We start from the raw sequence: 13,216 nt of genomic DNA, 5'->3' as shown, positions 1-13,216 counted from the left end.
CATTTCCTACCGTGAAGGAGGTGGAGGTGGTGATGGTGGTTCTGCTGGTTGTTCTCCAGGCCGGTGGGGTTGCATGCCCCCAACTCGGCCAGTCTGCGACTGGTCGCGGAGAGCTCGGATCGCAGGTTGGTTACCTCCTGGCTGGCCGACTGGATGGCCCCATCGATCCGCTGAGCCAGCTGCTTGTTGTCCTCCATCATTTTCAGGATTTTGCCCTAAGAAGCAAATCCACAAAGAGGTGCATGATGTCAAGCGCACTGTGATAGAGGGATAGATGAAGCCGTTCGTCCCCACTTTATTCCTTCACTGCAGCCACAGTTTAGTTCACACATACAAAACAAACACTGGAGAAGAGAGAAAATCCCTAGTCAGACTCTCCTCCTCTCTTTATCCCAGCAGAAAAGACCTAATCACTATCTGTTTTCAGTTAGTCAAAGAGAGACAGCGAGCATGTGAAAGAATGCAACAGAGAGAGGCGAAACAGCAGGCAGAGAAGTGAGAGAGAGAGTTCCCACTGAAAAAGCGCGCTCCCACCAGCTGCTTCTAGAGAGAGGACACAGTGCATTGAGAGATGACATGCTCTCTTTTAAACGGAATGTACCATGTGCACCAGATTTCTGGGGGGAGAGAGGGAGGGAACTAGAGTATGATGTTTCTAAAACTCTGGGAACTGCAGGCTTTGCCTCGAAGAGCCTCCCCTTTTGGAGCATTTTGTAAGGAGTACACTGTGAAAAATCATAGTATCTTTGACTTGTTCTCCAGTAAAAATATCTAGATCTCCATAAAACAACACTGCGTAAAATATTGTTTTCAGAGAATGCATCTTGGATGTGACTTGGTGCACTGGCAGATTTTGTTAAGAACATGACTTTTTGAAGCACAAGCGACTGTTAATGTATGCTCGGGATGGAAAATGACACAAGACTTTCTTCCTCATAACAACAGTTATCTCTTGAAAACACTTGTTGAGCTGGATGCATCTATTCTCTCTGATACACACCCCTTTCTTTTCATTACATATTCATTCTTTTGTCCCTGGTAAACGCTCCCCCACACTTGGGGTTACGGATGGGGGTGGGTCAGGGAGAGGGACCAGGCAACCTCTGCACTGAACACAAGAGTCCGCTATTAGTCCAACCCCCTACACATAGGAAGTGAAGAGAATTACACTAAAAATACTCTATCACTCCACAGGGTCAAAAGTTTGGAGCTTATTTAGTCTCAAAAAGCAGAAAATGTATTGGTCGCTTTGTCAAAGCTCAGGAGTTCTCATCTATGTTTCATTTAAAAGGGAAGTTCGCAAATAAATAAATAAATAAATAAATATCATTTACATACCCTTGTGTTGTTGCAAATCCATATGACTTTCTATTTTCTGTAAAACACAAAGATGGAAAAAAGATGCAATGAAAGTGAAGGGTGACTAAGGCTTATATTCTGCCGAACATCACCTTTTGGGTTCCAGAAAAAGGGCGAGTAAATGATGACAGAATTTTCATTTTTAGGTGAAATATCCCTTTAAGTGACACAATTGTTGACATACAGTAAATGTACAGAGCTATGAAATAAAAATGGACTGGTCTGGGAAGAATTTGATAAGAAATGTTTGAGTTCATATTGAAATCTCTGACTTGCAGACACAGACAGTTTTGTTGACATATCTTCTGAAGCTTTAGAGAAGAAAAGTGAGATTATTGGGGTAATAAGAAAAATCTAAAACATACTTTAAGTATCTTAGAAGCTCCCCCTCCAACATCGCCCCAAATATTTATCCTTATGACTATAATCAACACTCGCTTGCCATAACATAATGGCAATTACATTCCCCAAACAGGGGGTTTGATTGAGGAAGGCAAATTTGGCAAACCATCGCATAAAAAATAAAAATAAAAAAAGGTTACATTTAACAGCTCAGACAGACAGACACATCTTCATTTGGTATTCACAGGAAGCAATTCCAGAGACAGATGGGGCACAACAGAGGAATCCATACTAAAAACAATCACAAAAAATTGTCAGTTTCCCAGCAAACTATGCTTTTACTCTCCTCCCATTCATAAAGTATGACAGATAATCTTTTTAATTGTGTATGTGCCCATCATCCTAAAGTTTTCCACTTGTGTCCGCCTCGCTCATGACTGAGGATGGATATGTTTTAATGCTATAAAATAAATTTTTTGCAGGTTCCAAACAGATTGTTTCCATCGGAAATAAATGGGTCAGATAAAATTCGGTCAAATGGAGTAATCCTAAGAAAACATTTTGACATTCTTGACTCAAAAATTCTTGAACTTTCTAAAAAAAGATTGTTTTACCTTGGAATACCTTTTGAAATTAACTATTAAGTTTGACACGCATGCATTTTTGGTGCAAGGAAGGTACGTATTTTAATACCTTTTACTTGATGGTTACACCACTTGACATTTTTGAAGTCATAAAACCAATATTGTTTGTTGAAAATGCTATAAATGTTTTTCAAAAATGTACATTTCTACAAACTTGATATATGTGTTTTAAACTAGATTATTTTTTAAAAATCTTATTTTTTTCATCTTTGACAACCATATTTTTCAGTGACCCACATACTAATGTTTTACAAGAATAAAAGTCACAATGTTTTTGGCATGTTCCAGACAGATTGATTTCCATCAGAAATGAACTGTAAAGAGAAGCACATCTGTGCTGTGCTAACACCATTCATGCTGAGATACAAACTGCAGCTGAAAGAGACGGTGAAGCAGAGCTTTGTTTTCAAATCACAGCCCCAAAACCACCATACTCAATCAAAATAAAAGAGCAAGAGATGTAGAAAGAGAATGAGAAGGAGTGGTGAAGAGAGAGAAAGAGAATGAGAAAGAAAAGAAAAAGTTTGGGAAAATCTAGTCCAGTGTTTTTCATATTCTGTGGCTTGCTGTTTTCCATTCTGCAAAAAAGATCTCAGCAGCTTTAAAACTCACCTCCATTGACTGGAACACACCAGGCCTCACAAAGGACTCGGAGTGGACAATGCTGCATGTAAGTGGGAAAAGACAAAGGGCGGGAACTGGTCAGCTAAAAGCTGTTCCATGGCTATTAAAACAAGGTTGTCACCTGCCAATTGCCAAGAGTGTCTGCAGGCTGCTTGCCAAACGGAGTCAACTTTGCAGTCAAGAGTGCTTTCAAGCTGCCTTACAAAACTATAAAGACAACTCCTAGAATACTCAACGGCAAGAGATTTGTTTTTACAAGTATGCGACACAGCTTAGTTAATCAGGCTTTATATGATGGTCATCAATACAGGTGGAAGGCACATTGTTCCAACATCCAATATAAACAATAAGGCTGTCGATATAACACGTTAATTCAGAATGATTAACTATATAAAACAAAACATGTTGACAAGGGAGAACAGGGTGGCAAACACAGCGAATGCCCCCATCCCCTCGTTGGGGTTCAGCCCATGTAAGCCTATGCATTAATGCGTCCCTTATTTTCGTAATAATTTATTCATTTACTACATGTTCCATCATTCAAAACATTATTTTAAAGCTTTATACGAAGGTTATGAGAATTATATTGTATATGGAGTGACTTTTTGCACTGGGTGTAAATAGCACCTGCCACACAGAAATTGAAGACAAACTGCACCCCTTCCCACTTTGTGTGCGGACAACCCGGGTTCGATTCCTCCTTTTGTCCCACTTTTCCCATCCTGTTTCCTCTTTTAAATTAATATAAAGGTTGATTTTCTCGCAGTGATTTGGTCACAGTGACGGTCGGGGAGAAAGGTTTGATCCAGGTAAAATTAACCATGGTTTTACTATAATAATATTGTAGTAACCATGTTTTTTGGCAGAAGCCATAGTATTTATTTATTTATTTATTTATCCTCTTTTCTCCCAATTTGGAATGCCCAATTCCCACAACTTAGTAGATCCTCGTGGTGGCGCGGTTACTCACCTCAATCCGGGTGGCTGAGGACAAGTCTCAGTTGCCTCCACTTCTGAGACAGTCAAGCCGCGCATCTTATCACGTGGCATGTTGTGCATGACACCGCAGAGACTCCGTATGTGGAGGCTCATGATACTCTCTGTGATCCACGTACTACTTACCACGTGCCCCACTGAGAGCGAGAACCACTAATTGCGACCTCAAGGAGGTTACTTCATGTGACTCTACCCTCCCTAGCAACCGGGCCAATTTGGTTGCTTAGGAGACCTGGCTGGAGTCACTCAGCACACCCTGGATTCAAACTCGAGACTCCAGGGGTGGTAGTCAGCATCAATACTCGCTGAGCTACCCAGGCCCTGAAGCCATACTTTTAATGCAATTAACCATGGTGTTACTACAGTAACAGGGATGTAGAGCAACGTAATACATAACGGGATTACGTACACTACCAGTCAAAAGTTTTAAAACACTTACTTATTCTTTATTTTATATATATATATATATATATATATATATATATATATATATATATATATATATATATATATTTTTTTTTTTTTTTTTTTTTTCACATTTTAGAATAATAGTAAAGTCATCAAAACTATGGGATAACATAAATGGAATTATGGGAATTATGTTGTGACTAAACAAAATCCAAAATAAATCAAAACTGTGTTATATTTTAGCATCTTCAAAGTAGTCACCCTTTGTCTAGAATTTGCAGACATGTACTCTTGACATTTTCTCAACCAACTTCTTGAGGTATCACATCTATGTTGGGCACTTATCGGCTGCTTTTCTTTATTATTTGGTCCAAGTCATCAATTTCAAAAACCTTTTTTTTATTATTAAATTGTAGTTTTGTAATGAAATAAATTCATATGGTGGCACAATTATATTTTTGTCTACAAAACTAATTTCAAACATTTAAGCATACGCCATCAGATCAAAAGATTTTTAAAATCATGAGAAACATTTCAGGCAAGTGACACCAAACATTTGAACGGTAGTGTATTTTAAATACAAAATATAAATAATTGTATTCCACTACAGTTACAATTTAAATCATTGGTAATTAGAATAAAGTTACATTCAAAAAGTATTTTGATTACTGAAGAGATTACGTTGCATTTTATTGTCATTTGTTTCATTTAATATATAGTCTATTCAGTTGGAAAACATTTATACATATAAATGATGCGATCCAAAGTGCATTTCAACAGCAGTGAAACACTTTCTTATGATGTGTTACATTCATACGAGCAGTTCATAGTTTTTTTTTTTTTTTTCTCTAGTAAGACCTTTGATATTAGGACAAAAATCTTATTCTTGTTGAAAATTTTTGTATTGTTTTTCTGTAAAAATATCTTTAAAAATCCTTAAAACAAGATCAGTTTGCTTTATCTTGTTTTAGAAGCAACACTGCATAAGATGTTTAGCCTTTTTTAAGCGAATATATTTTTAAGATGTGTATTTGTCTTACTGTACTGGCAGATTTTTTATAATCAAAACAAGTGAAAAAATCTATGTATGCTGAAGAAGTAATCCAAAGTATTTACATTACATTACTGACCTTGAGTAATCTAACAGAATACATTATAAATTATATTTTACAGCATGTATTCTATAATATGTAGTAAGGTTAAAAGTAACCCTCGCAACCCTTTACAGTAATATGGTGTTAATATAGTAAACATGTTTAATTTTGTGGTTACTATTATTTTACTTCAAAATACCATGGTGATGTACTGTAGCACTGTAGTAAAACCATGGTAAATTTTTTGCAAAGTAAGGTTAGGGTTAGGTTTAGGGGTAGGGGTTGGTGTAGGTTGTCTATGGGACTCTAAATAAACAAAATAAATAACAATCTAACAAAGCGGCCTCCCCGTTCTGGATGCATTTAACACATGCTATATGAGAGTAAAGCTCTTTAGTGTTTCAGATTGCATAATTTTGTAGAAAAGGGACATGAATGAGAATACTTTTCTGAAGATATTGAACCTAAACGAGAACCCTATATTTCTCTATATATGCACACTTTTGTAATAACCATTCATCATGCTGAAACACTACTATCATAAAACAGCAGCGAAATATCAAAGCTAGAGTATCACACCTTTATCTGCTGATGTATAGTTTGCAACCCCTCACGAGCCTCCATGTCATAACCAGCTGGGGGCCAGCTGGTTATGACATGGTTTTAAATGTCTACCCTGCTAAAAAGACCATCTTAAATCTAGTTTGCTAATCTAGGTCTCCCAACCTAACAAGCTGACAAAAACCCAAAACCCCTTCTAAAACCATTAAACTATACCAACCTGACCAGTGGAAACCAGATTGGTGGCCAGCTAAGACCAGCAAACCACTTTAGGTTTTTCAGCAGGGTAGCTGACACGGATACACAAAGGTAACTTTTTGCCATAAACATGACCTGAGATGGTATCATGTATTCAATATTGGCGCATCCAGTGACAGAACCTAGCAGTGGAACAGTGACTACTTCTCTATTGAAAATCTTTCTAAATAGTTATTGTTTGTTCACTTATTTGTTTGCAGCTGTAAATAGCATGTGATTAAGCAAGAGCACTTAAAAACAAGCCATTGATAAACGGTCACTACGAGCGACTGGTTTGGTTAATTGAATATTGACTCATGCCAGGTAAACTGGAATTTTCGCTGTTTTTCTCTCAAGAGTTTGGTGAGCACAGCCTATCTTTTCATAAGGCTCTTATCTGTGTGATATGTGAAAATCATTCAGCTGCCAACTCGGCATTGTTGCATGTATCAATGTGTTTCTGTGTGTTCATGAGTGCGAATATGAGGAGATCATGGGTAAGTGTTAGGTCAAGGACGCTTCCCACAGACTCTTACAACACTGAATCCATGTACTAGCAAAACCACAAGAAAAGCAATGTCATTTCCAGAGTAGGACTTGAGCTTGTTGATGAAGAACAGGCTGAGCCCATGTCCTTTCCCCACTCTTTCCTAAAGGGTGACTATCAGAATGACTGTCCTTTTTTGAGGAGCATGAACGAATGAAGGAAATGTCCCTTAAAACTGTCATTAAATTCTGATATCTATGAGGGCCAAAGTCAGTTCAACTTACAATTTTTAAAAATGTAAGATATTTGTGTGGGAGAGGTCAAGTCTGTAAATTCAGTGACAGCTCATTAAACTAATATATATATATATATATATGTGTGTATATATATATATATATATATATATATATATATATATATATATATATAATATACAAATACAATCTGTTATATACAGAAGCAAGGGAATGTAATGGCAGAAGAGGTATGGTATGTTGGATAAATATAAATAGACTAAGCTGTGTATTGCACATTAATTATTGCTCAATGGGGCAATTTTAACTCTTCATGAGACAGATAGCCTGAGGGAAAAACTGTTCCTGTGCCTGACGGTTCTGGTGCTCAGTGCTCTGTAGTGCCTTCCAGAAGGCAACAGTTCAAAAAGATAGTGGGCCGGGTGAGTGGTGTCCAGAGTGATTTTTCCAGCCTTTTTCCTCATTCTGGAAGTATACAGTTCTTGAAGGGAGGGCAGGGGGCATCCAGTAATCCGCTCAACAGTCCAAACTGTCCTTTGTAGTCTTCTGATATCCGATTTCGTAGCTGGACCAAACCAGACAGATACTGAAGTGCAGAGGACAGACTCAGTGACTGCTGAGTAGAACTGTATCAGCAGTGCCTGTGGCAGGTTGAACTTCCTCAACTGGACAAAGAAGTACAACCTCTGCTGGGCCTTTTTCACAATGGAGTAAATGTGGGTCTCCCACTTTAGGTCCTGTGAGATGGTAGTGCCCAGGAACCTGAATGACTCCACTGCTGTCACAGTGCTGTTTAGAATGGTGAGGGGGGTCAGTGTTGGGGTGTTCCTCCTAAAGTCCACAATCATCTCCACTGTTTTGAGCATGTTCAGCTCCAGGTTATTTTGACTACACCAGTGAGCCAACCATTCAACCTCCCTTCTGTATACAAACTCATTGTCATCTTGGATGAGGCCGATGACAGTAGTGTTGTCTGCAAACTTCAGGAGCTTGACAGAGGGGTCCTTGGTGGTGCAGTCATTTGTATACAGGGAGAAGAGTAGTGGGGAGAGCACACATCCCTGGGGGCACCAGTGCTGATCGTACAGGTGCTGGAAGTGAATTTCCCCTGTTTCACTAGCTGCTGCCTGTCCATCAGAAAGCTGGTGATCCACTGACAGATAGATGTGGGAACAGAGAGTTGGTATAATTTAGTCTGGAGAATAGCTGGGATGATGGTTTTGAAAGCCGAACAGAAGTCCACAAAAGGATCCTTGCATATGTCCCTGGTCTGTCCAGATGTTGCAGGATATGATGCAATCCCATGTTGACTGCATCATCCACAGACCTGTTTGCTCGATAAGCAAATTGAAGGGGATCTAGAAAGGGTCCAGTGATGTACTTCAGGTGGGCCAACACCAGTCTCTCAAATGATTTCATGACCACAGACATCAGAGCGATGGGTCTGTAGTCATTAAGTCCTGTGATTTTGGGTTTCTTTGGGACAGGAATGATGATTGAGTGTTTGAAGCAGCATGGGACTTCACACTGCTCCAGTGATCTATTGAAGATCAGTGTGAAGATGGGGGCCAGCTGGTTAGCACAGGATTTTAGACAAGCAGTTGAAACACCGTCTGGGCCCTGTGCTTTCCTTGTCTTTTGTTTTCGGAAGTCACGGCACACCTCTTCTTCATAGATCTTAAGTGCAGGTTGAGTAGCAGGAGGGGGGAGGAGGGGGTTGCAGGATTTGGTGATGTCTCTGTACTGATGTGTACAACAGTGAAAGTTACAAAGATGTGTAAGTTATAAAGACAACGTCAGAGAGTAAAGGTGCAGATAATTAGGCCCAGAACCCAGCAAAGCGTTCATCTTGATCAACATGCACAAGCTCAGAGGGAGAGAAACATACTGTTTCTCATTAAACCTTTGCCGCTCTGCTGCTGGTATAATAATTAACACTTCACATCACCATGGAAATAAACATGTCCATTTCCATGGCAACAAAAGGAGAGAAAACATAGTAACTTGTGAAATAAATGGAATTGGAGAACATTTTAAAAGTTTTGCATTGCACTATTCAAAATGTTAAAATTCAAAAGACAACAAAGCAGTCGCAGTCATATATATGTTTTGATCTGTGCACATGCCAGTTTCTACTCAACTGTAGTATAGCCCTGCTAAAAGACCAGTTTAGGCCAGCATTAATTCCTTGCCAGTTTAGGTTTTGTGCTGGTCTAGCTGGTGGATGAGCATAGTCAAACTATACTCTGTATAGCCAGTCACGGACTGACATTGCTATGCAATTATTTAGCCTGATCTCATGAAAATAACGTGACTTTGGCAACATATCTGCATCAAAATTATGTTATGTGGTTCCTTACGCGTATCGTAGCACTTCTGAGGTGAAATATCCACTGAGTAGCGCTAAAAGCGAGTGATATTTTTCCCAAACACATGAGATCGAGTTTTAAATCAACAAAACCGTCCTCCTCACTCTAAACCTTAAACTTAAAACTAACCAATAGTGTCATAAAAAGCCAATTTAAGATGAAAAATTTAATTGCCCAAGCAACCACGTCATATTGTGGTGTTTTCATGAAACTTTCAGCTCTTGTTTCAACTCATGTGCTCTGTGGGACTCATACTTTACATCTCAAGTACAACACTCTCAGTTGAGCTACCACGCAATTTGATAGCATCGGAACAAGCTTATAAATGTAGTTGGTTATGTAATGCAAACATTAAAATATTGCCTTATAACTTACAGTAAAAATTATTTGATGTCATAAGAGAGCATTGTGTGAGGAACAGAGTAAAAGGTAAGTGATTATGAAATGATAATCTGCCATTTAACTCATGATTTGTGTGAAAGTGAATAAAAGTAATTGTTGTTGTAGTGTCTCTAGTGTTCATTTTACCAGGAAACTGCTGTGATATATACAGAGAGCCAGGTGAAAATTATTCCACAGAAATGTAAGTATACTAACGTGTTTCTATGAGACCAGGTAGCAATTTTCTTATTTATTTTTTTCCAAGCCAGTCAATTCTTGGGGTATCTGCTGATTGCTTTACATGTCAGTCAGACATTCTATTTCTATCAAAGGAATAAGATGCAAAGTGAACCAGACTGTGTGCAACTATTGTAGGGACACCAGCCCACAAAACAAAACAACATATGTTGTTGGCCAGCTATGCTGGCCTTTTCAGCAGGGAGTTGATCCATACCAAAAGCAAACAACATCACCAACCCACTGATGCATTGAATGAAGCCTCTATGTCCCAGCAAGGCAACATTAGCTCAGACACAGATAAACCAGGCAGCATAAATGAAGCCAGGCTATGTTGTCATAGATAAGAGTTGGGAGTCTGACAGCTAGATAACAATCTAACACCCCCCCCCCCCCCACCCCCCAAAGTCCAACCAGTAGATCTGTCTGCTCTAACGTTCACCCCCTTCCACACTTCAGTGCTAGTTCCTACTTCAACCAGCATTGTAGATAGCAGGCTAATACCTCCACATAGCGGCATGTCTCCTCAACTCCCCGATAACACACTTGGTGCTGAGATGCTCAGGGCTCCGATGGAGATTATGATTAGACCTGCCTTGGAGGTTAGGAAAGGAGCGACAAGAAAGAATTTCTCTCTTGAACTTGTTGGTGAGCTTGACTTTGAATAGGCCAAGCCATTAAATCATGCAAGAATCCATGTCAAAATGTTTGGAATGCAGTCAAGAATTTTCCGCTGAGCTTCTGTCAAAGGACACCAGCTTACATTCGTGGCACGCCACTTAAATATAATCAGATTACAGCCAGACTCTAGTCCTAGAGATGAGATGCAGTTGACCGGTACAGTATAATGACGCTTCGCCAGCTGGGGAGATTTAAAGAAGGCGAACGTTCAGCATTATCCACTTGCTGTCAGGTGTAAGTAGTAGTGGAGGGCTATTACTGCCACGGCTGCGAGTAATTGGCCTTTTCTGACAAGGATGGTTAGACAAGCAGGTCTCACCACTCTTATTGGGTTTGTTCTGAAGACACAAAAGTTTTGAAACAAAGAGAGAATGGATTGAAAAGGATGGGCTTTTAAAACTTTTAATACTGCAGCTCGCGGGCAGTGTGCATATGAATAAAACTCATTCATGGTTAAAAAATCTGTTTGATTTCTTGTTTGCCCCTTGGCCGCTGTGATTTTGATTATGAGGTGATGAGATTGTTTCGCAAGAGGCGGCAAACGGGGCATGAATGGAATGTGCATATTCGAGGGGGTTTTTGTGGGTAATGATTTAGAGAAATGAGAACCCTCATGTCCCCCATTGCAATGATAATTTAATCATTACCTCTGAAAAGTATTGCTTTTCCGATTTAGGCACGTGAATAAATAGACCCATTACCGCTCACTTGTGCTCACAGCAAACGACGCATGGAAAAAAAAAATCAATGAGATGAAAGTGCTGAAGTGGATGACATGTGACTAGTGCAAGTACTGCATTAGGGCACAGGGAAGGAAAATTGAGTTTGATGAAGTTAAATGTACTATTAATTTTGTGTACACGTGTGCATATCATATTCTTAAAAGGCACAGACAAAAATTAAATGCATTTTATTAGGAACACCTGTACACCTACTTATTCATCTGATTATGTAATCAGCCAATCGTGTGGCAGCAGTGCAATGCATAAAATCATACATATAAGGGTCAGAAGCTTCAGTTAATGTTCACATTAACCATCAGAATGGGGAGAAAATGTTTTCTCAGTGATTTCAACCATGGCATGATTGTTGGTGCCAGATGAGCTGGTTTGAGTATTTCTGTAACTGCTGATGGGATTTTCATGCACAACAGTATCTAGAGTCAGAATGGTGCCAAAAACAACAAACATCCAGTGAGCAACAGTTCTGTGGATGGAAACACCTTGTTAATGAGAGAGGTCAACTGAGAATGACCAGACTTGTTCAAGCTGACAGAAAGTCTACAGTAACTCAGATAACCACTCTGTACAATTTTAATGAGCAGAAAAGCATTTTAGATTGCAAAACTTGTCGAACCATGAGGCGGATGGTTTACAACAGCAGAAGACCACATCAGGAATTTTATTAGGACCATAGTGTTCCTGATAAAGTGCTAAGTTAGTGTATATCTAAAATAAACATATTCACACGTGCATGGGGAGATGGCAACACATTCAACTCACATTTGAAAGGTGCTGTTTTCACTGAAATTTTGCTAGTTGCCACATTCTCCATTGTTTACAATTGTTTTGTCAGACCAGCAACGCAGCCAGGTACAGTAACTCTGTCCCTTCCGCTATGTACGGCAAGCCGCGAGCACTGAGTGCATGAAGTGTCCAACATTCCACAAGCACATCATCCGGCCCCGGGTACTCGTATTACACTTCTTTTAGTTCCATTTTCAGTGTAAATATACTACTCACACTACTTACATTACAATATGGCACAGAATAGTGCAGAAGTGTGTGTTTTTGGATGCAACCTATTGTTTAGTTTCTTCCATGGAAGACAAAATGAGACGTTGAGGAGAATATTAGTCTCACACAGCAAAAAAAAAAAAAAACAAATAGTATTTTTGTCTTATTCTATACATAAAAATATGTAAACATCCTTAAAACAAGAAAAAAATAACTTGAGAAGAAGAATGACATAAGATATTAAATATTGTTTTCAGGAAATCCAACAAAATTTAGTGGGGTTTGTGCTTAAAACAAGAAGAAGAAAAAAATTCCAATGGGGTAAGAAAAATAAACTGGTAACTCTTTACAATAAGGTTCCATTCTTTAACAATAATTAATGTAATAGGTATCATGAACTAACAATGAATGATTTTTTACAGCATTTATTCATCTTTGTTAATAAAAATTCAATTGTTCATTGTTAAGTTTATAGTGCATTAACTAATGTTAACATATACAACTTTTTTACTTTAAAAATGTATTACTATATGTTGAAAATAGCATTAACCAAGATTCATGAATGCCGTAAATGTATTTATAAATCTATTGTTCATTGTTAGTTCATGTTAACTAATGTTAATAAATGGAATCTTATTTTAAAGTGTTGCCAATAAACTTGTTTCCCCTTTGACGTTTATTATTATTATTATTATTTATTTATTTATTTATAAGACAAAAATACTCTGTAAGAAAAAAAAAATTCTCCATAAAATGAAAGCAAACGGTGACTGAGGCTAACATGTCCTTTCATGTTTCACAGAAGA

The 13,216-nt window shown here is 38.5% G+C and overlaps 1 protein-coding gene across 5 annotated transcripts in view; it reads right to left on the bottom strand.

Annotated features, from left to right (window-relative positions):
• Nucleotides 1-13,216, bottom strand: part of LOC127426181 (kazrin-like) — a 243,124-nt gene that overhangs the window by 139,426 nt on the left and 90,482 nt on the right. For all 5 annotated transcript variants that reach the window (XR_007894751.1, XM_051672811.1, XM_051672812.1 and 2 more), the window contains exon 4: nucleotides 11-215. Coding sequence is in view for 4 of the 5 variants with exons in the window: in XM_051672811.1 (XP_051528771.1) it covers nucleotides 11-215 (205 nt within the window). In the remaining variant the exon portion in view is untranslated. The remainder of the gene's footprint in view (nucleotides 1-10; nucleotides 216-13,216) is intronic.

Source organism: Myxocyprinus asiaticus, chromosome 35, assembly GCF_019703515.2.
Source record: "Myxocyprinus asiaticus isolate MX2 ecotype Aquarium Trade chromosome 35, UBuf_Myxa_2, whole genome shotgun sequence".
Lineage (NCBI taxonomy): Eukaryota > Metazoa > Chordata > Actinopteri > Cypriniformes > Catostomidae > Myxocyprinus > Myxocyprinus asiaticus.
The sequence above is the reverse complement of the archived record's forward strand: the minus strand, read 5'-3'. Positions and strand labels throughout refer to the sequence as shown.